General features: G+C 41.5%; 1 protein-coding gene across 1 annotated transcript; it reads right to left on the bottom strand.

The window, feature by feature from the left end:
• Positions 1-2,154: 2,154 nt before the first annotated feature.
• On the bottom strand, positions 2,155-24,111 carry LOC109473933 (transcription factor 25-like). Its single transcript, XM_019774107.1, has 19 exons — positions 23,910-24,111; positions 20,293-20,463; positions 19,509-19,645; positions 18,639-18,704; positions 18,420-18,499; positions 18,220-18,253; positions 17,920-18,016; positions 17,169-17,268; positions 16,420-16,513; positions 15,999-16,091; positions 15,346-15,451; positions 5,931-6,038; positions 5,682-5,711; positions 5,309-5,397; positions 4,483-4,641; positions 3,741-3,831; positions 3,418-3,497; positions 3,195-3,282; positions 2,155-2,734 (listed from the first exon to the last, which is right to left on the bottom strand). Exons 1-19 carry the CDS (start codon positions 24,069-24,071, stop codon positions 2,531-2,533), a joined length of 1,989 nt encoding a protein of 662 aa, XP_019629666.1. The 5' UTR covers positions 24,072-24,111; the 3' UTR covers positions 2,155-2,530.
• Positions 24,112-24,469: the final 358 nt, after the last annotated feature.

Consider the following 24,469-nt stretch of genomic DNA (forward strand, 5'->3'; position numbering starts at 1 on the left):
AAGTACAGGGCTAGGTACGGCACGAATTACCGGGTACGGCTTGACATTTTCGCGGGTACGGCACGAATTTCCGGGTACGGCCAGAATTTTTGAGCGGGTACGGCTTGAAAGGAGTTTGATGGGGGTGTTAACGTTACACGCCGAAGGTGTGCGCTACACGTGTCAGTGAGGGCCTCTAGCACCCCGTGTGATTATTGCAGGTACTTGAGAAATTTTCCCTGCAGTAATTTCAGCGACTGCTAGAAGTCGCTTTTGATCCATGGCGCTAAAGGTCATAAATTTACATTGAAATATGTATCCTTAATGCTGATTGGTTATAATTCTTGTGACATTTAGCGTTTTGCAACGAGGATGAGCCATCGATGCTGATTGGCTCACGTAATTATGTTTGATAGTTGTTGATTGGTTGGGAGCTATGATTACGTTACTTCATGCCCAAATATGGGCAACCCATTCGTAACACCAGAAATTGCTTTACTTTCAGGTAAACACGGTCAAAACTAGAGAGGCCGACATTTGCTTGGGAGCAAATACAGCATATTTCAGTCCATCTCCCTCCCACGCAAAAGTGGACTATTCCAAACTTACCCCAGTGTAAAACTGGCAAAGATTCTCAAATAAATGAATTATATAGTAGCCATGTAATTGAGAACAAAGATGCAACAACAAGCACATTGAATCTCGAAAGCTTTACTAATCTTCTTACAGGTATGCAAATACTAACAATGATGAGATTTGATACATTTTGAAGGTCTTAGGCACATAAAATTGAATGTGTGGGTCATTACGCACGACTTACGTGCAATGTGACCTCAGGTAACCCGCAATGGAACACCTGTTCCATGGCCAACGGCAGATAGAACGTGCCATTCTTTAGATAGAACATGGAACGGGTATAGCACTGTTGGCCCTTTTTTTGCTGAAAATAGCAATTAAAGTCCTCCAAATGAGTCATTTGGAAGTGGTGTATGCCAAATATGTGACTGTTGTTCTGTAGACACATGTTCAAGGTACCCTTATACCGAATTTCAGATCATTTGGTTGTAAAACCAGGGCTCAGGATCCAAAAATCCATTTTTTGGCAAAAAATGCCCCAAAAAACCTTCATAAAAATTTTTTAAAGGCATGTATCAAAAAAATGAAAAAAACGCCTGGGGGTATTGGCCCACTCTACCTCCATGCCAAATTTCAAGTCATTTGGCTGAATGATGGCGGAGTTGAATCCCTCTGACTGTGTGGCAGGAGGAGGAGAAGGAGAAGAAACATCAGAGAACACAATATATTTCATCCATACCATGGTATGGACTGAAATATAATGACTGAATTATAACGGATTTTACTACGAACGGAAGTGTTTGAGCCAATTATGTCGCTCCAGATAAGCCACAGAGTTGTTCGAGCTGCCTTTACTGCGAAAAGGGGTCGATTTATGTGACAAAAAGAGGCGAAAAAGTCCAGTTCACCCGGCTAATATCATTACGAACTGAGGGAGGGGGGTGATATTGCTTAGGGGTGGCTTTCAGCACCAAGGACAGTACCAGTGGTTGAAAACAAACGTCAGACTTTTAGACCATTACTGACTACTACAGTTGAGCGAACCAGTGCTTTCCTGGATTTACATCAACATATTTACGTTCATTGTTTCTCTTCATTTGCATTGTGTCCCTTTTACTGGAGGATGCCACATTTTTAGCACAACTACCAATCACCCCTCTGCTCAGCTGTGTATGGCTACTAGCTCCCAGGAATAGATGTGAAGTGAATCATCCAAGTGTAAGAAGGGAAGAGGCTGTTGAGAAAGTTCCTTCTGCAGATCTAGGGCTTTAAGAGACTTGGAGGCAAAAGCAGGATTAAGGTTGGCGAAAAGAAAGATGTCTGCACCTACCAAGTATGAAGACAATCCATTGAAGCCTTCTCAAGTTATCTTGTTTACAGACACGCACGCAAGCATGCACGCACGCACGCACCCATACACACAAACGAACGCATACACGAACGCCTCTGAAAACATAACCTTCTTGGCGAAGGTAAATATGTACATGTACATTGTCAGTACACTTTTCCTTAGCCTTTCCTAGCTATGAAAATGATGACATTCATGTCTGTGTGAGCCTGAAAACCCATTTGATAAGAATACAAAATACAGAATGGAGTATCTCTTTATTTAATATACATACACTAAGTACATGTACTAGGCTACAGACTGAGTCTTTCCCAAATTAAAATGTAAGATCAAGCAACAACTTTTGGGTGTGCCATTCTGTATAATGGCTTCTTGTTAGTATGCATTCAATCATTTTCATGTAATGCCAAATCATATAGCAATAATTTTTAGTTCACTATTCCACAGCACGCAGGAAAAAAAACTAATTTGGATCTACTAATTTGCAAGTTTGAAGATAAAAATAAACTAATATTCTTCATTTATCGATAGATAAACTTAACAGAACAAGGGCCATTGCTAAGATTCAATGATCCCAATGTTGGTAAAAAATAGCTGTATTTGTCATGTACACTGTACATAATAAGTTCAGTCGAATTCGTCTTCCCATTCATGACCATCGCTGTCCCGGCCATCTTCTCGTGGGACATTTGCGGGTTGGATGTTCGTCAGGAGGTCCCGCATGGCGTCCATCAAGGCGTGTATCCCACGATGCAAGTCTGTGTCCTGTCCTCCCACCGCTCCCTCCGCCTCCTCAGGCTGGCCTGGGGCGGCGTTTCTCACAGTCTGGTCCTGAAACAGAGTCTATATCTCAGTCTCAAAGGCCACACCAATTCAATTTGATTTGCAAAAGAAAAAAAAAAATTTCGTTCTAAAATTAATCAACTGCAAAATGCTCAATGAAAGACATACATGTATTTTGGCCCCAACAGTTGAAGAAAGTCCTTTTCTTCCTAGTTGTTAAAGTTTTTCAATGTAACAATGCAATTTTGTTTCATTAAAAGTTCGAAATCTATTGTTTTAATTATAAACAAGCCTGGTATGTTCACTTCGTGGCTCATAATGTAACATTTACGGCTATGGTGGGGTGCCTTGGCCTGTTTTTTTTTTTTTTTTTTCGCCCTGTCGCTTCATATTTTTTCTGAAAAAATCTGAGAAACAACAAATTAAATTGGTGTGACCTAAAGCAATTAAAATTTAAATGTTAGGCGACACCAATTTACTTTGGGAAAAGACTATACATGTGTCTGACCTGCTGAGAGTTGTAGTTTGGCATCATGGATCTGAGGAACAGGGACAAGGTACTGTGTTCACCCTCTGTACCTGCCACCACTCGCCTTCTGTAAACAAAGATAAAAAAAAAGAATCATGACAATTCAGTTTAAGTTAAACAGTGTAGTTTCTCTGTTCAAGAGTCAAAATATGTATGTCAAGTCTACATATTTGAAGTCTAATCTACTGCAGCAGTGTCTTACCTCTGTGGTCTAGTGTAGCTAATGATGGCATTGGCAGGAGGAAGGGGATCATAGGACAACACTGGAGCATTAGCCAAGTCCTATGGGGAACAAAACATAATATGAGCTACATATATTTTGTGGTATATAATTTGTGGTAAAGGTTAAACGTTTTTCTACTATATCAGAAGGATTTTTATTTAAAACAGAAAAGATGAGTTGTTGGAATCAAAAAGGTTCATCTTTCTCATCACAGACAAATGGTAATCCACATGAAGAAACTAACAAAACTTCACTTATACTGCACAGAATTTTACTATGTTATGAAGGAAACCTGGCCTGACCCTTGGCAGTGCAGCTGTGGCATCTTTGATCTCAGACACGATGATGTGTCTGTAGATGTTCCGTGGGGTGCCCTGGTACCTCAGCTGTCTCCTAGCAAAGCAGCAGACATGGAACAAGGTAATGTACAATGTAGGATTAATCTCATCGACAACATTGTGATAAAGCTGAAATGTATGGAAGTTCTACATAATGGTAGCCTTTTTTGAGGCCATAGGGGCAGTGTGTTGTATATCCACTGTGTTTAGTATATGGATATAGAAGGCATTCCTTTCCTTCCACTGCCTTGTACCTCCCTAACCAAAGTTGCATAACCATTTTACACCTGGGTGGAGTGAGAAAAGTCATGTAAAGTGAATTTCCCAAGGACACAATGTCTAGCCAGGAATTGAACCCATGGTCTTTTGATCTTGTGTCTGCTATCATAGCCACACAGCCATCCAACAACATAAAAATGACTCTTGGGGTTGTGGGGTCGTGTGGCGTAGCGGCAGAGTGCTCGACTCGGAACCAAGATGTCCCAGGTTTGAGTCCTGACATGCCACCGATCTTGTGCCCTTGGGAAAGGCACTTTACACGACTTTCCTCACTTCCCTCAGGTGAAAATGAGTATTGTACTGTCCCTGTGTTGGTGGCAGCATTAATACAAGTTGAAAAAACTTGAGTGTGCCGTCACCATGTCTTGTGACTACATGTTGGAATAAAAAAAAAGGACTCTAGATCTGTTGTCCATGTATGACCTACTTTTTCCTGCACTCCTCCACCAGTGGGTCTGCCTGGTCCACTCTCTCCAGCACAACCTTCACGTTCCTCTCCAGCCACTGCATGACCTCAGGCTCCTTCCACAGGGGACTGGACCTCCCCACAAACAGGGCAACAAGCTGGCCAAGGGCCTCCGGTTGGCTGGCGAAACAGGATGACAGAAAATGCATGGAAGCGTTGAAATTCTGAGATTAAAAGCATCCAGTGCAATTTTTAGGGCTTGGAAACCTGTTTTTTCAGAGCCAATATTCTAGTCATTTAACTATATACTGAGTTGAACCTATGCTATCCCAATGTATATTGACCCTTGTGGAGCAAACATTCCCAAAATTCTGACAGAAAATGTTTACTGGAAGGGCCCTGGGTTGATTTTTAGGGTACCACCCAGAAAATAAGGGACTCATTTTAGGGCTTGTTTCTTCAGTTTGAAATGCCCAATGTATGAAATGCTGATTGAAATGTGCTAAATGTAAAGCAGTTTGTGACAATATCACAAAGATTGTCTTATTCAGAATATTTCCAGTTTTGCTGCCCTGAAATTGCATCGGATGCCTTTAAGATAAATTTTACATAATGAGAATTAAACTGTTCTCCAACAAAAGATATCTACTCACCAGAATTTTTGACCAAATTTTTACTATAATAAATTCTACATTTACAAGATTTTTTGTCACAATAAAGGAATAGTTTCTCAACAGTAGGACCATACTACTTACATGTACTAAGTAGCTATAGTAACATGATACATGTTATTATGTTGAATACATCATTGAGCAAAATTTTCACACAGAAAGGAGCCCATGCTTACCTGACTTGTGCCTGAGGGCCAAAGAACTGATGGTTTTCTACGTCCTTGTCTGGATGGATGGAACACTTGTCAAGGAGGGGAAACAATATCTGGAAAAAAAAAACCACACTGCTAGTGCTAATGTTTCTGTATCTTCTTGCACAGAAAAAGTGAATGTCTTGTAGTTGTAACTGAATACCTACCAACAACAACATAAATTTTAAATGCGGTTATTCATAAAAATACATGCCAGTAGATGTTGCCAAGTTGCGCAAAAACTGTACATACTTTTTCATGTGCCGATGAGGTAACTATTAAGTCATATTTTTACTGCAAAACTACACTACACTGATTACACTAATAATAAGCATAATCAATGATTATTTATACTTACTGATGGGAACATGATGAGAGCCTTTTGTAACTGAAACACAGACAGCATGAAAGTTAGGATGATCTACAGCTCCATCTCTTCAAAGGTTAAACTGTATCATATATAATATTATACATGTAGACAAAGATTTTTCTGGATTTTTTGGCCAGTAACTATTGATACCTCAACCACTGTTTACATTCATATCTGAGATGACAAAAAGTCCATTTCCTTTATGCTTAAAGACAATACAGAAGAGGTTTCTTGTACCAGATCGTCTGCCTCCTCCTCCTCTGCTTTCTCCTCACGGCTCAGCTGGAATGTTGCCATGGCAACAGACAACGCCCAGTTGGGAAGCTGTGAGAGGTTCCTATGGATCTGCAGAGACGGCAAAAGTTGAGACATCTGTGATATCATGGCTGCTTGAGTATCACTGTTATGTTCATAGATATACATGTAGGGGAGGGTAGGTCAGCCCTGATAGCAGCATCTGCTAATAGAACAAGACTTTCAAGTTAAGTATATAGTAGAGGGGATTCATTCCTCAAGCTAACCGACATCTTGCACACGCAGTCGTCCCTCAGTAAGACGTCAGTAAGCCACACAGTTCCCGTTGTAGAAGTTTTATTCAGCATGTCATTTTAGCCTCTGTACACTTGAAGAAGCCACACAGGCGAAACCGGTTGTGTGACAGGCTGAATAAAACTTCTCTAAACGGGAACTATGCAGCTCCATACGTCTTACTGAGGGACGACTGCGTGTGCAAGATGTCGGTTAGCTTGAGGAATGAATCCCCTCTATATACATAACACCTTCAGGTGAAGTTCTAAACTCTTTCATGAAAACGCTTTGTTGTCCCTGTGAACCTCTTTACACTATTCTGTATTCTGTATAGCCTATATAACAGCCCTTTGGTGTAACACACCAGCTGCACAAGGAAAGGAAAACACTGGTATTCAACAACCACCTGTGAACTGCATTTTCCATGTTATTCTCTATTGAATGAAGACTAATTCACTGTCACTGTGCATGGATCAAATATTTTGTAGCTTTGTACAGAAGAAGCTAGCTACAATTGAAACAGTGTACATGTTGCCTGTAGTACTTTATACTGCTGCAAACTACTGGTATACATGTACATTGTAGGTATTCTCTGAGGACACCAGATGGGCAGCTGATTTATATATGCCTGAGGCTTTTCCACACTATTGAACACATTAAGAACCAAACCAAGGGATCACAACCCTTAGCTCTGGTATTCAACGTGAGGTGACGAGCATGGGGTGTGCATGGGGTATACAAGACTTGTGTGCCACTTCTTTTTTAGCACATCCAGAAGAGCATTGCAAGGTATGGTAGGTATTATGGACTTGATTTGAGTGCTGAGCAGTTGCTAGAACTAGTTTCCAAGAACAATATCCCCATTGTTTAAGGATCCACTATATCCTGAAAAACCACAATGTTAGCCATCCATACGTGAAACCACACCCTACCCAACTACTGTGAACCACAGCACATAATCTGCATGAAGCAACTCTTTGCACAATGCGTAATCCGGTAAGTACAATTTCTACTACCTTGTCACTCTACATGTAGCTGTTACTAGTTGTGACTGTTTCCAAGCATGTAAACTATCTAATGACAGGAGATAGTGTGGTATTTCTCAGAAAATTGAAGCAGATTGGTGGTTTTAGCCTAAGGTCATTAGCCTTGTTGTATTACTGAGTAAAGGACATACATGTACCCCCTGTTTTCATAGTGAAACAGTCTCTAACTAAAAAATCTACAGCAAAACCTTTGCTACGGTTAGTTACAGAGTAAGATCACGACCTCATAGATTGTCAGATCTTTAAGTTTTCTGTACACTTTTCAGTACAGTTTTCTGTATATTATGCTTTTTAATTAAACTAAAGCAGCAATTTGTAAAGAATTGTTTACCTGGCACAAGGTAACATTATGTAAGTAGTTTCAGCTGAGTATTGCTAGCAACAAACATGGGGTCAGTTCATTTTTACTCTTTTAATCCACACAGATACATGCACACAGGGTTTTGACAAAAACATGTAACACCTGGTCTCTTGCAAAACATGTAAACCACAAAGCTGCATATTAGGCATTTACCGGTAGGGCCTGGTCACATACATGTGTGTCGTATGATTGCAAACTCAGGGCATTCAGTGCATGCTTCTTGCAAAATTCAGCTGTCCAGTTCAAGAAAATTTTGTCTTAGATCCTTATCAGCATTTGGTTCTGTCACAACCAGCTTGAAAATTCCAAGGCATCAAAATAATAAAGACCTACAAAGGATATGATTGATGTATAAAAAAATAAGAGTAAAACGTGTTAAAACAGCTACTTCAATGAACAAGAAAATTGTATTTGATGTCCTGAAATCCAGGTTTTCAGTAATGGTTGAAAAAGTGATAAATATGCCTTATACATGTTTGCCCTCCAGGCTTTTGACACTTTCACATAAATCATTCTGTAAGCCTATCTGGTAGAAGCATTGCCCTACACTGTGTGACACTCAGAACCTTTATACATTATTGAATAGAATGACCTTGTCCCAGCCTAACAGATTAAAAAATGACAACAATGTTGACACAAATGGTACAGATGTAACCTCAGATGGGCAAATTTGAGTAGCATTTGCAAAGTATGAAATAGAATTACTTTAATTTGTCTTATTGATAGACAGTAATACAAAAACATGCTTTCAAGTTAAACTGTGCTGTGTAGTATGACAGAAAAAATTTACTTCCAACATATTGCCCTCTGGTATTCTGTCCCAAAAGAAAGGCCAAGGCTCTTTTCTTTACATTTCATGATAATAATACAACTACTGTCCTCATAGTCTTGATTATTGTAATTCCTAATTTTTTCACTGTACTCTTAAATATGTTCACTGTTTTCATTGTCACTTCTGTACCGTGAAGTTATCATTACAGTCAACAAATAATTCCTGGACTTTCTTTTTCCTGCACCTGTCGCCACCGTGAATATGTAATTCTGTGAGCATGTCCATTTTTCTCAGACTGTGAACTTTTGCTACCGTGAACATAAAGTGAATTACAGTTGTAGCATGTACTTGATCTAGGTTAAGGCCAACCAACTGCCAGAGTGAGACGTTAACCTGACAAATTCAGGGATCCAGTGTTAACAACATCCCACAATGCTGAGGTCGGCACTTGGGAAGGTTTGCTGTTGTCTTCCGTGTCTGAGGGAAAAGAATCTCGAGGAAGATGTCCAGATTGGTTCCTTGGAAGACATCAGAGATGAAAATGAAGCCCAGCCACTCATAGCAGACCTCTTTAATGATGAAGAGTTCTTGCAGCAAGATGAGGAAAAGGTACCTACAGTTATATTTCCTATTTTTGAATTTCTGTTGACACAAATGTTCCAAAAATTTAGAAATTCATGTAGGAATGATATGAAATATATGAATTACAGGGAAAACGTAAAAAAAAAACCAGGAAGGTTCCTTGCAGCTTCAAAACTTAGGGCTTGTTAGAAAACGTGATAGAAAATGTGCATTTCATGTATCATAATAAACATAGATACTAGAACTGTTACAGACCTTATCATTAGGGACTATTACATGTACATGCCATCAAAATCAAAAGCTTTCATGACAAAAGTAAGGATGAGCCAGAACAGAGACATGAATTATGTCAAGGTAACGTTGGCTTATTTGGAAACATTTTCTAAACCTGATGAAAATAAAATAAAGTGATATTCTTCCCTCCACACCAGGTCATTGATTTCCTTGCCAGTGATGAGTTGATGACAGACAAGATAGACTGTCAGCACGTGAGTGAAGACCAGTATGACGAGTACTTCGAAACAGAAGTCTACAGCGAGGAGGCCGTCTTCGAGGCCGCCATGACGTGGCTTGAGAAGTCGAAACAGGACGAAGACGACAAAAACGCGGCCAACGTCCTCCAGGCGGTGCGACTGACCCTGCTAAAGCCCAGTCAGCTGGAGAAGTTAGAACAGCACCCGCTGGTGATGGCCTCAACCGAGGCACAGGAGATGATTCAACATGTCAAGCTAAAGAACCAAGAAGTAAGTCTCACATATTCCTGTATGGAACACATATTATCAATAATTGTAATGTTGAAGGGCTAAGTCTTCCTTACATTACTGCTGATTCTTAACTCATATGACTGCAAATTCTAAATGTTTTTCTTGGGGGAGGGGGCTTGGCCTATGATTATGAAAGAAGTGACTAAATGAGTCTTGTTAACCATTTGAGCCTTATATCAATGTGGAGAAGGTTAAAAACAGCCGTTCTGGGTGCCCCATATGGGACTGCTGTCATAGCGTGTTTTCTGTGCACTTTTGATGCCGTCGAACTGTGCTGTATGGCACGCTTACATAGCTCAACTAAATGTTGGGATGGATGAAGAAATTCTGTTGAAGGATGCTTCACTACTGCATGGCTACAGTGTCCTCTTAGTTCAGTTCTCTTCTATATTGCTTGTAGATCTGAGACTATTATCTTTAAGTTAATGATGTTTTGCCTTCTCCTGATGCAGGTACCAGTTGAGTCAAGTGATGAAGGTGACTTCCAGTCCACTTCCTCTGAGGAGGAGGAGGAAGAAGAGGAGGAAGAAGAGGAGGCTGATGATGATGATGAGATTCCAGAAGATCAGGAAACGGTGGATGACGAAGGTGCAGACTTCAGAAACGGCACCAGAAGGACAATAATTCTTGACATATGGAACAAACTTCTGCAGAATTTGAGGGAGGGGGGCAAACAATCACAAGAGGGTGCACCTGATGAGGCAGATTCTCCGAAGGCAAGCACGTCTGAGGATGACGAAAAAACTCAGGGGTCAAGCTGGAACATCTTCAGAACCATCGCTAGGCTCTTTTCAAGTTCTGACGATGTGGAAACAAAAAGTGCCCCTGATGAGGACACAGAAGCTCTGATAAACCCCACAGTAGAAGAGAAATTAGCACAGCAAATGTCACATACACGTGCTAAAAGAAGGTGGATGCAGACTGTAGGAAAAATTGAACTGCAGAGAGCTCTGAAAAACCTGGACTTGAACCCAAAGGTAAGAAGGGAGAGGCTTGTCAAGTCTCTGTACCACGATGAAGCCAATTCGGATATGTTACCCATACCTGACATTGATACACTTCGAAGACCGCTGACTTTAAAGGAGGAATTTGAGAACACCAAGCCTTGGGAAATCGTCACCAGGATGAAGGAATACGAGGACGCCATCGGTGCTGTGAAGAAGCCACGAAAGTTTTCTGCAAGCATCGCAGACTTGGCAGACATGGAGACGTGCTACATGTACAAGCCACGGAAAAACACTATGAAGGGAAGGGGCAGCATGGGGAAGTCGGAGACATGCCTCGAGATCATTGAGCGAAACAAAGTTAAAACAAACAGGCCAACACACGCAGTTAAAAAACCTGATCTCCAAACAACAAAGCCAAAAAGGAAGACAAGCAATTCAAGAAGAGTGAAGTCAGTGGCCTTGATAAACTTCACAGAAGTTGATCTAATTGCGGCGGCAAAAGAAGAAACTAGTGAGGTTCAGCAAGCCAGCAATGTTGAAGACCAAGAGCAGCTGCAGACTGAGTCCCAGCAAGAGAAGACTGAGAATGAGTTAAATCAAGAGAAGGATGAGATGGGTCAGCAGCTGGGGAAGAACGACAGTGAGTCACACCAAGAGGAAAACGAGAAGAGGTCCACTCAATCGTGTGAGAATGAAGAAGAGCCAGAATCCATGTGGAGCGAGTTGATGGACAAGTTTGAGGAAGGTGCAGAGGAGGTGGTGGAAACAGTGATGGACGCTGTGACTGATGCAAGTGCAGCAGTATTTGGTGCCAGCAAACTAGTAGGGACAGCACTAACAGAGAGGTTACAAGCAGTGGCAGACTTGGTGGGCGATTCCTCCTCATCACTGTCCGAATCCTCCAAGAAGAAGAAGAAAGAACCCTTAGACGTCGACAAGATCTTACCTACCATACTCGAGTACAAGCCAAGAAAGGGGATGGCGGAACACGTGTTTTTCGTCTTTGGGAAGCCGGGCATTCTGTGCTGCGATGCAGACACAAAGTCCTGGTACAAAGTCAGCAGCCTTCCGGAGGACTATGTGGAGTCTCCCAGCATTGCTGCACACACCTGCATGTTTTACCTCACAGGTGGGGCTCTGATGGTGACCAACAAGAAGGGAATCGAACACAAGAAGACCGTGAGGAGGGGGTACGCCTATAACTTCATGAAGGACAAGTGGAGCAAGCTGCCCCGCATGAACACTCCGCGGTACGGCCACACCTCGGTGGTGATCGAAGGCACGCTGTACGTGATTGGTGGACAGAACGAAACCGAGTCGTCGCTGGTCCACATGGAGAAGTACAACCAGGTTGCTAAGGTGTGGGAGGTCTGTGACTCGGCAGACATCGTGTCCTGCAAGCCCATCCTGGCAGCTTGTCACCGCCACAAGCTCTACATCATCTACCACCCAAACTCCCACCAGGCCATCCTACGGGCCTACCACACCGAGAAAAACACCTGGTACAAGAGGAAGTTAGAGCTTCCCTTCGAGCCCAGTATCTTCATGTCAAATGACGGCAAACTGTTTGTCGTAAACATGAACATGAAGAAAAACTTCCCAGCGAGAGCCAAAGTGTTCCAGGTCTGTTTCGAGGGTAAAATCAGGGACGGTCCGACCACCATACACTTGTCGCAGTACATCGAACCAATCTACCGGCGTCTACCAAACCCAGAGGAGTCTCCCCACATTATCTATCTCCTGGCCAACGAGTACGTGAAGCCACTGATGATAGACTTACACATGGAAGAGAACCTGACGGCAGAGCCAATCCCCGACACGTACCGCGTCATCAAGTACGACCTTGGAAGCCGCGCCATACGTGACCTTGACAAGATCAGGGTGGAGAATGTTCACGGCAGCCTCACGAGGGAGAAGAGTCAGGTGGGCTGGTACGCCAGGGACCTGGTACCCTGTGATAACTTCAGAATGAGGACGTGGAAGACACTTGAAGATGACACCTGGGAGGTAGTGGTGAAGAAGGTAAAGAAGGCGGACTTGGAAGAATCAGACAGTGATGATGCTGACGACAAGGAAAAAACAGAGGAAGGCATGGAGGAAAAAACAGAGGAAGGCAAGGAGGAAAAGACAGAGGAAGAACAGGTTGAAGCAACAAAGGAAAACCAAGAAGGTCTTCCATCTCAAGGAGAGGAGGGTCAAGATGTAGAAGGGGAACAGGATGGCCCACTGGCACCAGGAGATTTGAAGCAGGATGATCAGCCGAGTTCAGAACCAGCACCCGGTCCAATGCTGATAGATGTTTTAGCACAAGTCATACAGCAGGATGAACAAGCTCCTCAACAAAATTACTTCCAGGAAGAACAACAGCAGGAGGTTCAAGAACAAGACCGACCAGATGGTTACCTGGAAGGGTATGATGACGTTTTTGAAGAACAACAGCAACATGGTCAATCAGAGGATTTAAGGCCTGAACACGAGCAAGACCAGACTAGATCAGAAAAAGATGATGAGCAAGGTCAGGTTGGACTAGAACACCGTCCTAATTCAGAAGAGGAGCAAGATCTAGAGTCTGTATCAGAGGAGGAAAGTGAAGAAGAGGAAAGTGAAGATGACTCAGAAAGTGATGCAGATGATGAGTCTGAGGAAGAGACAGAAGATTCAGGCTCAGATGAGGAGGCAGAGTCTGAAGGAGAGCAAAGTGATGCTGGATCGGAAGGAGACAAAGGTTTGGGGTCTGAGGAAGAGACAGACAACGTTAACGCTGCTTCAAGAGAAGACCAAGATCAGGAGTCTGAGGAGGAGACTGATGTTGGATCAGAAGATGATGAAACTGATGAGTCCGACTCTGAGGAAGAGACAGATGATGCCACATCAGATGACGCCACATCAGATGACCAAGATCTTGAATCTGAAGATGGTCAAGATCCTGATCCTAAAGATGTACAAGACAATGCTGGATCAGAAGATGTACGTGACCAAGAGTCCATGAAAGAGCAAGACGATATTGGACAAGAACAGAGCACTGATTCAAGACCAGAAGAGGAGGGAGGCCATCTTGGATCTGAAAATAAAGACATCTCTAGCTCCGAGAGTGAGATAGAGGAAGAACAAGATCCTTTCAAGAAGTTGATAGCTCAGGAGCCAGAAAAGAATCAGTCTAGGAATGGAGAAGGTGCTGTTGAGAATGAGGAAAACAACACTCAAGGAAAAGAGCATGAAAGGTTGAGAGATCAAAGGACACCTGGTCAGATTTTTTTCTATGGGAGTGATGACTCAGAAGTAGAGGACTTTTTCCCAAAAGGCAGGCAAGATTCAACAGTCAATAAAGATGAGCCTCTGTTGGATATAAAGGATGCAAGACAATACGATAACCCTCAAGAAGAGAAAAAAGACTCCAAACTCGAACAGCTTAAAAAGACGCTGGAGAAAGAACAAAACAAGGACTCAAACAGGGACATTCCAAGTAAAATACAGGAACAACAACAAGAAAAAGACAAGGACTCAGACAGACACCATCCGAACATGCTTAATCAAGAACAAGATGAAGACTCTGATGAGATTGAGGCCATGTAAACAGAATATCCCAAGCACCATCAAAATGTCTTGACAACATTAGATAATTTATTTTGATGAATCGATGGCGATCAACGATATGACAAATATGTTATATCAGGCATTAATCTGTCAGTGTCTTACAAACATAACGTTTTACTTATACTGTGGTGTGTGGGTGTGTTTCAAGCTAAAATCGTATCACTAAGATATACATGTAAGAACTAAATGTTAATTGAGTTGTCAACAACTTTTAGAGTTGTCAACAATGTATTGTTCTGTCACAGCTAAATGTTTTGACAATGCAGGGATATGATTTGACAGTGAATCACAATCATGTACATGTATACTAGTAGTATATTGGTGGGAAAATTGTACATGTATAAAGATTTCTTATATATTGTATCAATGTCTATTTAAAAAATTCTGTATAGGGTTTGGTATTATATTATTATATCTATAATATATAAATTATTTTGTATATTTGTATCAGCTTTGGCAGCAAAGGGTCAAAATACCATCTACATTTGCACAATCATGACTATATTGTGGGGACTTATACATGCATAAAGATTTCTTTGGTATCTCTTAGGTATTGAATCAATACCTATAGGGTGTATTCAGTCACATGACCCTCCCCGTTGCAACAGGCCTGCGTCTCTAGCAAAGGAGCAGGCTGCCGCCATGTTGAGGTACACTTGCAGGCTGTTCCATAGTGGAGCCCTACGCAGCTCTCCGTAAAATTGGCAAATATTCTCTAAGCAACCCACTACATTTGTTTTTTTCCTTCAAACCTTTTTGCTTCATAATCAATGTGCCTTGTGGTCGGATGACTTTCATTCTTGGCAAAATATTTCCGAGTTGGGGTTGTACCTCAACATGGCGGCGCACGGGGGGCAAGGGTGATGATGTCACGTGAATACGCCTTATTGATACATTCTGTATAGGGCCTGGTAATATATAAACTGTGCATACTGTAAGATATATTCCAGATGTACCGAGGCAACTTAAATAATAAAACACATATACTGATATAATAATCACTCTTCCACTGAAGTTGTATTGAAGTAAATGCTACAGCTGAGGTGATGTGTACTGACCTCCCACTCCTGGTACATCCTGAGTAGGAACTTGTACTCCCTGGCCTGGAGGGCGTAGAAGTCAATCATCAGCAGAACACACAGGGGGTCCTCATCTGGGTCAAGGCTGCAGGAAAAATTAACATTTTGATTGTACATTGTTTATAAATGGAGCTACCACAACCTTGCATTGAATTTTACTCCAATCCAGACAGAGATGCACAATAACAAGTTTTAACATATGACTTTTTGCCAATTTGTTTGTTTTGCATAACCGGTAATCTCTTTTCAGGCGCAACACACCAATTTTGTACATTTACAATTTTAAGTACAAGCTGTGTAAGACTGGACTGTTACCTAGGTTTGAACCACTCACACCGGGAAGGACTCTTTTTGACAAGTGTGGTGGGATCTTTAACGTGCATGGGGTGTGTCTCTCCTTAAACACGGGACCTCCATTTAACGTCCTATCCAAGGGATATCCCTACCAAAGCTAGGTGAGTGAAGTGAGGAAAGTCGTGTAAAGTGCCTTTCCCAAGGACACAAGATCGGTGACATGGTAGGATTCGAACCCAGGACCTCTTGGTACCGAGCCGAACACGCTACCGATTACGCCACACGAACCCAATTGAATGAATGATAGTACATTTTTGTACCCGAAAAAGACAGTATACCTTAGCAGGAGCTTGCAGAACTCCAGTGCTGTCCTGTAACAGCCACGCTGACCAATGAATGTCAGATGTTTAAACAGGGCCAAGTAGAACGACCTGAAAGATAAAAAACAAGCATAAATCCTACATGTACTCTCACATGTACACATCACACATTCCTACAACATTTTAGACGTACATGTAATACTATTAAGCTGCATGGGTTGAATACGAGCGATCGCTGTTTTTGTTTACATGATACATGCAAATTATTTGCAGTCTAGCAGAAGGCAAATCAACTAATAACTGTCTCCTGCTTTTTACATACCATGATGTCATAGCGATCGCTCGTATGGGACTGGTAGTTGTAACGCCACCTAGTGACTCAAGCCTAAATTACAATACATCTCTAAAACATGATCCATCCATGTTTTTGAGTCCTGACCTGTTCTCTGCTCTTCTGAAGTCCAGTCTACAAGTCCCCAGGGTCATGTTGAAGAGAGTGTGGAAACTACACTCAAAACTGTACAAAGCCCTTTCTGTAAGGAACACAGGTACATTCCTAGTCAGGAACAATACAACAAATGAAAAAGAGACAGCCCCAGTACTGAAAATCATAGAAGGAGCAACAATATTACAAACAGTAGATCTGATTCAATAGCAGAGGTATTATGCTATGTTTCCCTTATGTAAACCTTTGACAACAGTTCATACAGTAAGGCCACACTGACTTAATTTTATGGATGACATTCATGTGCGCATTGATTTTCGCCCGTAGCTATAGTGTTCTAAAAAAAAAGAAAGATCACGTCCTGCAAGGCCCTGGCTCTAGGCCTGGGTTAGCGACAATACGGAGCCGGTGGTAACTCTGGAGGATGGCACCCAGGCTACCGAAGTTCCGTGACTCAAGAACTCAGTACAAAACGTACAGTGCCAATTCGTAAATTCCGAAAAAAGCAAGTATGTGCCTGCTTGCCGTATACCTCGATATGTACTGCCACAAATTCAGGATACCAGCTTCTGTGGTTTAGTAGCATTTTTATTTTTGGCTCACCGCTGGAATTTTTTTTTTCTCCCGCGCACACTAGTTTTGGGGTCTTCAGAGGATGTCATCCATAGAATTAAGTCAGTGTGGCCTAAGACTCCAAAAAGATACATTGTATTACTATATGACTTGATACTTGGGTTACTCACCAATCAGTTCTGAAGCCATCTGTAGATCCTCACTCATTTTACACACATCACTCAGCTGGGTCAAGGCATCAACATGGTAGGGATGGAGGTGCAGCACCGCCTAGTGAGAGAACAAAAAACTGCAGGTTTAGAACTGCACCTCAAAGTGAAGTTGTTAGGACCACCCACATGTTTATAACTAAAAGCATGTACATAATATAATACATACAGATACTATTAAAGTCTTTGATAAACCACTCATCTTACTGCATTGATATAAATAATATGCTTTACAAGGTATCTGTATCGGTATAGTTGGCATGACCACCCTTCAGTATAACCACACCAGCTTCGCAGGCACGCAGCACGGTGGCAGCTAGCTATATCACACCGAACGACCTGTTGCACCCAATCTTTGCACGTTTCATTGCAGGAGTTGTTTAAAACTTTCTAGTGATGATGCCCCAACTGTGCTTGGTGGCAACGAGTTCCAGTATACGATAGTTCTTGGAAAATATGAGTTTTTAAACACCTCAATTCTCAAAGTGAGGCCATAACAGGACATCATCAAACAAGACAGGGGAAGACAGGTTTTCCCAAGGGTTTCCAGGAATGTGGGCATGTCAACAAACAGAGCTGGGAGACATTCCTGTGGACATTCCATGCCGGTGGACAAAATTCCTGTACAATTCCTAGAATTCTTGCAAACTGCACACAATACTGTACCATTAGGCTCACCCATGAGGCGTCGCCAAAAACATAAACATCTTACCGTAATGTTGTTTGGGTTGAGCGACTCAACTGCATCTAAGAAGTCAAACTGGACCTTCTGATAGTCTCGGTTGTGTTCAAAGGTAAAATGTTGGCATCTGGAGAAGATATACATGTAACAGTAAAACATAATTGTACAGTTTACAGATTTAGCTCCACAATGATAGCATTACAACTATTCAGAAAATTGACTATGAGTATGATAATTACTGGTACAGCTTGCCGTTTACTAAATGTATGTTGGTCAACACATGTGTCAGAAAAGAGAAGCTTAAAACTACATGTGTACCATATAACTTACCCCCTTTTTGTTTCTATCAACTTCATAGATATCCCTGTAAAAAGATGATGTGAAAAACGGTTAGCTTTTAAACACACTAATATATGTTGATCAGTTGAAAATCCTTAAATTAATTCATAGCTTCACTAGTGTTTTAATGTTGTCCAAATATAACTTTCCTTCTTTAATATGAAATTAAGGATTTCTTTCTATTCCCTCACCTGATTTTGACAGAGGGGGCCAGGTTGCTTTGGGCTGTGACAACCAACTTCTTTTGTGTTGTTTGTTTCTGGTTCTAGATCTGCAACAATGGCAACAAAAAAATAATACAATAAACAAAACGTTTAGACTACAGTAACACTTTATACAACAAATAGACTGTAGATTAGAATATAAAGAAATGATTTAAGGTTTGCAAGTCACCACAGTATTCAACAAACCTCTGTTCTCCTCTCACAGTTGAAGCACCAAATATTCTCTTCATTTCATTTTCTGGATTCAAGTGTCTGTAAAAACAGAGATATTAGAAGTTAGATGACTAGAGATTGGGAAAGTCTACAAAAAATAATAAATAAGGCCACACCAATTTAATTTGTTGGTTCTCGGATTCGCCTCTTCGTTTTTTTCTGATTTGCAAAAAAAAAAATAATATGATTCTGAATCAACTGAAAAATGCTCATGTTTTGCCCCCAACAGTTGAGGATAATCCTTTTCTTCCTAGTTGTTACAGTTTCCCCATCTATCATTGCAGTGGTTTGATTAAAAGCTCAAAATTCAATGTTTAAATTTTAACCCAGCCTTTTGTGTTGACTTCATGGCTCATTTTGTAGCATTTAAGCACATAATAGGATGCCTAGACCTGTTTTTATTTTTATTTTTTTTCGCCCTGTCGCTTCATATTTTTTCTGAAAAAATCCGAGAACCAACAAATTAAATTGGTGTGGCCTAATATTATAATAAAAAAAGATAATCCCTACCTACCAACCCTAATTTTTTTCAGAATGGAAACAGGAAACACAACATTTTTTCCCTAGGTCTAAGGCTTAAAATTTGCAACTATAATTCATAGAGACTAGATATTAACAGCTACTTAGGCCACACCAATTTAATTTGTTGGTTCTCGGATTTTTTCAGAAAAAATATGAAGCGTCAGGGCGAAAAAAAATGAAAATAAAACCAGGTCTATGCATCCTATTATAGCCCCAAATGCTACAATTATATAGGAGCCATGAAGTCAACATTTTTTGCAAATAAGAAAAAACTGAAGAGGCGAATCTGAGAACCAACAAATTAAATTGGTGTGGCCTTACCTGTGTTCTACAGATAGAAGTGATTTGGATCCGATCGGGAGTGTAGAGTGTTCACTACTGGCAGCTGGTTGTAAGGGCAGCTCTCCTAACATCTCATTCACAGCGCGGATACTGGCATCAATGTCATCCTCCGGGTTCTTTCAACATAGGACAGGACAACAACATTGAACAAAATAATAAACTAGAAAGGTACTAAGTAACATTTACAAAGCAAATGCATAATGTTTACCTTCGCATATGGTCTGCTCTGATAATTCTTACTCAAACACATTCATGTATATGGTCAGATAGGAGTCTAAATCCCTCTTGCTAAAAAATTGCAACATGATGTAACCCAACACTAGTTACCATGGTGACAGACGTCTGGTTCAGGTCATTGACCTTATCAGTTTGGAGAAGAAGAAGAGGAAACAGAGCAGAAACAATACGTTTTCCTTCGGTAAACATAAGAAAGACACAGGGTTTTCATAAAAACTTTATCTTGTCGCCTCTAGACAAGATAAAGACAAGATAGACTCTAGATTTATCATGACGAGAGTCTAAACCCCTCCTGCTATAAAACTGCAACATGATGTAACCCAACACTAGTTACTATGGCAAGAGACGGTCTGGTTCAGGTCATTGACCAGGTCAGAGGTTAGTGTTTGGAACGGGAGAAGAAACAGAGCAAAAACAGTATGTCTTCCTTTGGTAAACATAATGATATTATATCAACTTATGCAGTTATGTGTAACTTGCAGTTATGTGTGACATTGTACAGTACATGTATTTCAGAATGTTTTACCTCTTGAGATCCCTTGTCTTCCTTGTCACCACCCTTCTTCTTTTTCTTCTTCTTTCTCTTCTTCCCTCCAGCCTTGCCCTCTGGCGGTGGGCGTGACTCAGTGACGTGACTGTCCTCTGCATTTTCCTGGCTCTCTTCAACATCTTCCTCTACACTGTCATGGTCAACCAGCTGGGAACAAGTGGGGGTAGAATTATAGCAAAACTGTGTGTCTTATGATCAGAGTCATTTCTGTATCTGTATAACTGCCCTTCGGTGTAACACACCAGCTTCACATGCGGCACGTCGGCAGTTGGCTACAATACACCAAACGACCGTTACACCTAAACCTTGAACATCTAACTCTAAACATTGTTTAAAGCAATGTGTACATGTTGATATACACATACGTATATCAACATGTGAAAGAACCAACAAGATATAGGAGTGATCAAACTCCAACAGTGGATGATCTAGTTTTCAGCAACGAAGCAGAAATGGTGGAAGGTCTTGAGCACCACGATCCACTGGGAGCGAGCGACCATGTTAGAATACAATTCAGTTTTAACTTCAACTCACATGAGGAGAGGGAAAGGAGTCCATCACTGAACTATGATAAAGCAAGTTTTGAAGAAATCAGAAATGATCTCAACCTCAACTGGGAGGAAGTACTTGAAAACAAGAGCACACAAGAAGCGTTTGATGAACTACAATCCCGAATCCTCGAGTCAGTGAATAATCACGTTCCCAAGAGAAAAACAAACAGCAAGAAACAGAGGGTGAAACCACCATGGATGAATAATGCGACGTACAGAAAGACAAGGAAGAAATTTCACACGTGGATAAGATATCTCAACACAAAAAGCAAAGAAGATTGGAAGAAGTATAAGATAGCAAGAAATGCAGCTACACATGCGGCCAGGCAAGCGAGAAGGACATTTGAAAGAAGGATTGCCAGAGAGGTGAAGTCAAACAACAAATCCTTTTGGAGATATGTCAACAGCCGCAGAAAGACTAGAGTAAACGTGGGAGACCTTAAAGACGAGGAAGGAAAGTTGACTACTGAAGACGGGAAGAAAGCAGAAGTGTTAAACACACAGTATGTCAGAACTTTCACACACGAGGATCGCAGTAATGTGCCAAGGTTTACACTGAAACCCCTACAGAGTGACCTACTGAGGACAATAGTAGTTACAGAGGAAATGGTACTAAAGCAACTAGAGCTACTTCGAATCGATAAGTCACCTGGGAACGATGGGATACATCCAAGAGTCTTGAAGGAAGCAGCACACGAGCTAGCCATACCTCTAACTATTATATTCAACTCAAGTATTAAAAGTGGAAAGCTTCCAGACCAGTGGAGAGAGGCATGCGTGACTCCAATCTACAAGAAAGGATGCAGAACAGATCCGGCTAACTACAGACCGGTGTCTTTGACATCCATAATCTGCAAGATGCTAGAAAGATTCATATCAGATGCGATACTAGAACACATGAGAGTCAACAACCTCACATGCGAACAACAACATGGATTCTCCAAGGGTAAATCCACAGTCACAAACCTACTAGAGGCACTGGATGTGTGGACGGAGGCCTTGAGCCACGGTGTACCGGTGGATATTATCTTCTTGGATTACGCTAAAGCGTTCGACACGGTTCCACATGAGAGGTTGATCAACAAAGTAGAATCCTTCGGCATAGCAGAGAATTTGCTACTGTGGATTAGAAACTTCTTGACTCACCGGAGACAGAGAGTCGTAGTCAACGGCCAAGCATCCAGCTGGAAAGCGGTGACGAGTGGCGTACCACAAGGGTCAGTGTTGGGACCGCTTCTTTTCTCGATGTTCGTCAGCGACATACCCGATGAGCTACATAACTTTGTTTCCTTGTTTGCGGACGACACAAAGATCTACGCCATTGCACATGGGTGTGAAAGCCAGGCCAAGACACATGCGACTCAAGAACTCCACACGAGCCAGACCATAACACATGCGACCCAAGAAATCCACACGAGCAATATACACTCCACATGTCTACAGGCTGACTTGAATACTCTGCAGAGATGGACATCTAGGATGCAGATGAAGTTTCATCCTGACAAGTGCAAAGTAATGCACCTGGGAAGAAGAAACCCCACACACGAGTATACTATGACAAAGGAAGATGGAACACTCCACACGCTGAAGGTGACACATGAGGAGAAGGACTTGGGGGTGACGATTGACAGTAAGCTCAAGTTTAGCACACACGTCCAGGTTCAAGTAAACAAGGCCAACAGAGTTCTGGGTGCAATTAGGCACACCTTCAAGTACCTGGACAAGGAGGCTTTTCTACCTCTTTATAAGAGCTTAGTCCGTCCACATTTAGAATATGCAACCGTGATCTGGTGTCCTACAACCAAGAGAGACAGGGACAGTGTCGAAAGAGTGCAGAGAAGAGCTACAAAGCTTGTGGAGTCAGTGTCCCACTTGCCGTATCCCCAGAGGCTCCAGGCTCTCCAGTTACCGACACTCAACTTCAGACGACAAAGGACAGACGTGATCCAGCTTTACAAAATCACACACGGGTATGACAAAGTAAGAGTTGGAAACAGCTGCAGTATTTGTAGAGGGACCATGTTTGAACCCAGTCTTTCAACCACCACACGGGGCCACTCCTTCAAGTATCAAGTACAAAAATCACACGGGACGAGGAAGTGCTTCTTCTCTTCAAGAGTCACAAGTGTGTGGAACTCTCTTTCCCAGGAAGCAGTGTCCAGCAAATCAGTAAATGAGTTCAAGAACCATATTGCACACGAGTGGAAGAACCACCAGGATATGTACAACTACACCTTTACGTACTGAACACAGGAGTAGAACTGCTACCGCCGAAATTACCCGAAGTGCGGTCTCATTACCCTTACAGGGTACCTATTGACCGGCTACAGGTGAGAAATACAGGTGAGAAAGCTATCTAATGATAATGCTTCTACTGTACTTGGTGACTGCGAGTTTAAATTTGAGGGTGAAAAGAAACAATTTTGTTGTACAGCAGTCATATTTGCGTCGTCATCAATGCATAGTGGAGAGGACACCGGAAAAAACTGCAAAAAATAAAACCATGCAAAAGTTTAATGATCTACACAAATTACAGTATAAACTGATAACCATATACTAGTAGATATAATTATAATTCTTCAATTCACAGACTATTCTGTGACACTAGACATGTAAGTATGAAGTGCTGATTGTGTAATAAATTGCCAATAAAATATTTATCAAATGACCAATTATTTTTGTTGTTGTTGTTGTCCTTGTTTAACGTCTAATATATCGCTAGACGTGGTCACTTGGTGCTTGTTTTCGCGTGGTTCAGTTCAGAGTCAAAAAGTCTATCTAGGTATTTACTCTTGGTGCCAATTGAAGTTATCGTTATGTAACTTATGTATGTTATCATAATTTTGGGGTCAGGTGCAACAGTGTCATTTTTGTATGTGCCAATTGGCACACACTCTAAACATATCATCAACTATTAAACTGTAACGTAGTAACGTAAAGCATTAGATAGGTAGGCGTGAATGTGACTCTAATATTGCCCTATACCCCCTGCACAACCCCCTCCCCCGTCCCCCCTTCCCATATTGTGTTTTAAAAACTCACCAGATCGAAGGGGTTTTGCACCGGTTTCTTCTTCTTCTTCCTGCCGGTTGGAACCGGCTGGGGAACGTCTTCCTCCTCGCTACTGATATCGACTCCAAGGTCGGCAACAATGTCCGGAAGACCCTGCTCCCCACGAAGTTTTCTCAAAGCACGGGAAGACATGGCACAACCGGACCTGAACTCTATTTAATCCGCGTACGTAAGCATAGCTCAATATTTGACAATTGTCGATTCTATAGATACATAACATTAAAAAGCCACTAAAACAATACCAATTTATCATATCATACATACTATAACAATGTATGAAATTATCTAGAGGAAAAAGACTTTATAAGTTTCCATTCAATATTGGCTTGGATGTTTTCAAATGTCATGCTATGTTTTCCTACTCGAAATTGTTAGACCAGCGCACTTTTATTTATAGGGGTAATTTGTATTACATATGTGATGCTTTATCTTAAATTCTACGCTTATTATAGGACATTTGATACAATTGTATTCTTTTACAGTTATATAGATATTCTACAAAACTTCATGAAATCTGTTACATTTGATGT

Source organism: Branchiostoma belcheri, unplaced genomic scaffold (genome assembly GCF_001625305.1).
Source record: "Branchiostoma belcheri isolate BF01 breed outbred unplaced genomic scaffold, Haploidv18h27 scaffold3, whole genome shotgun sequence".
Taxonomy (NCBI): Eukaryota; Metazoa; Chordata; class Leptocardii; order Amphioxiformes; family Branchiostomatidae; genus Branchiostoma; species Branchiostoma belcheri.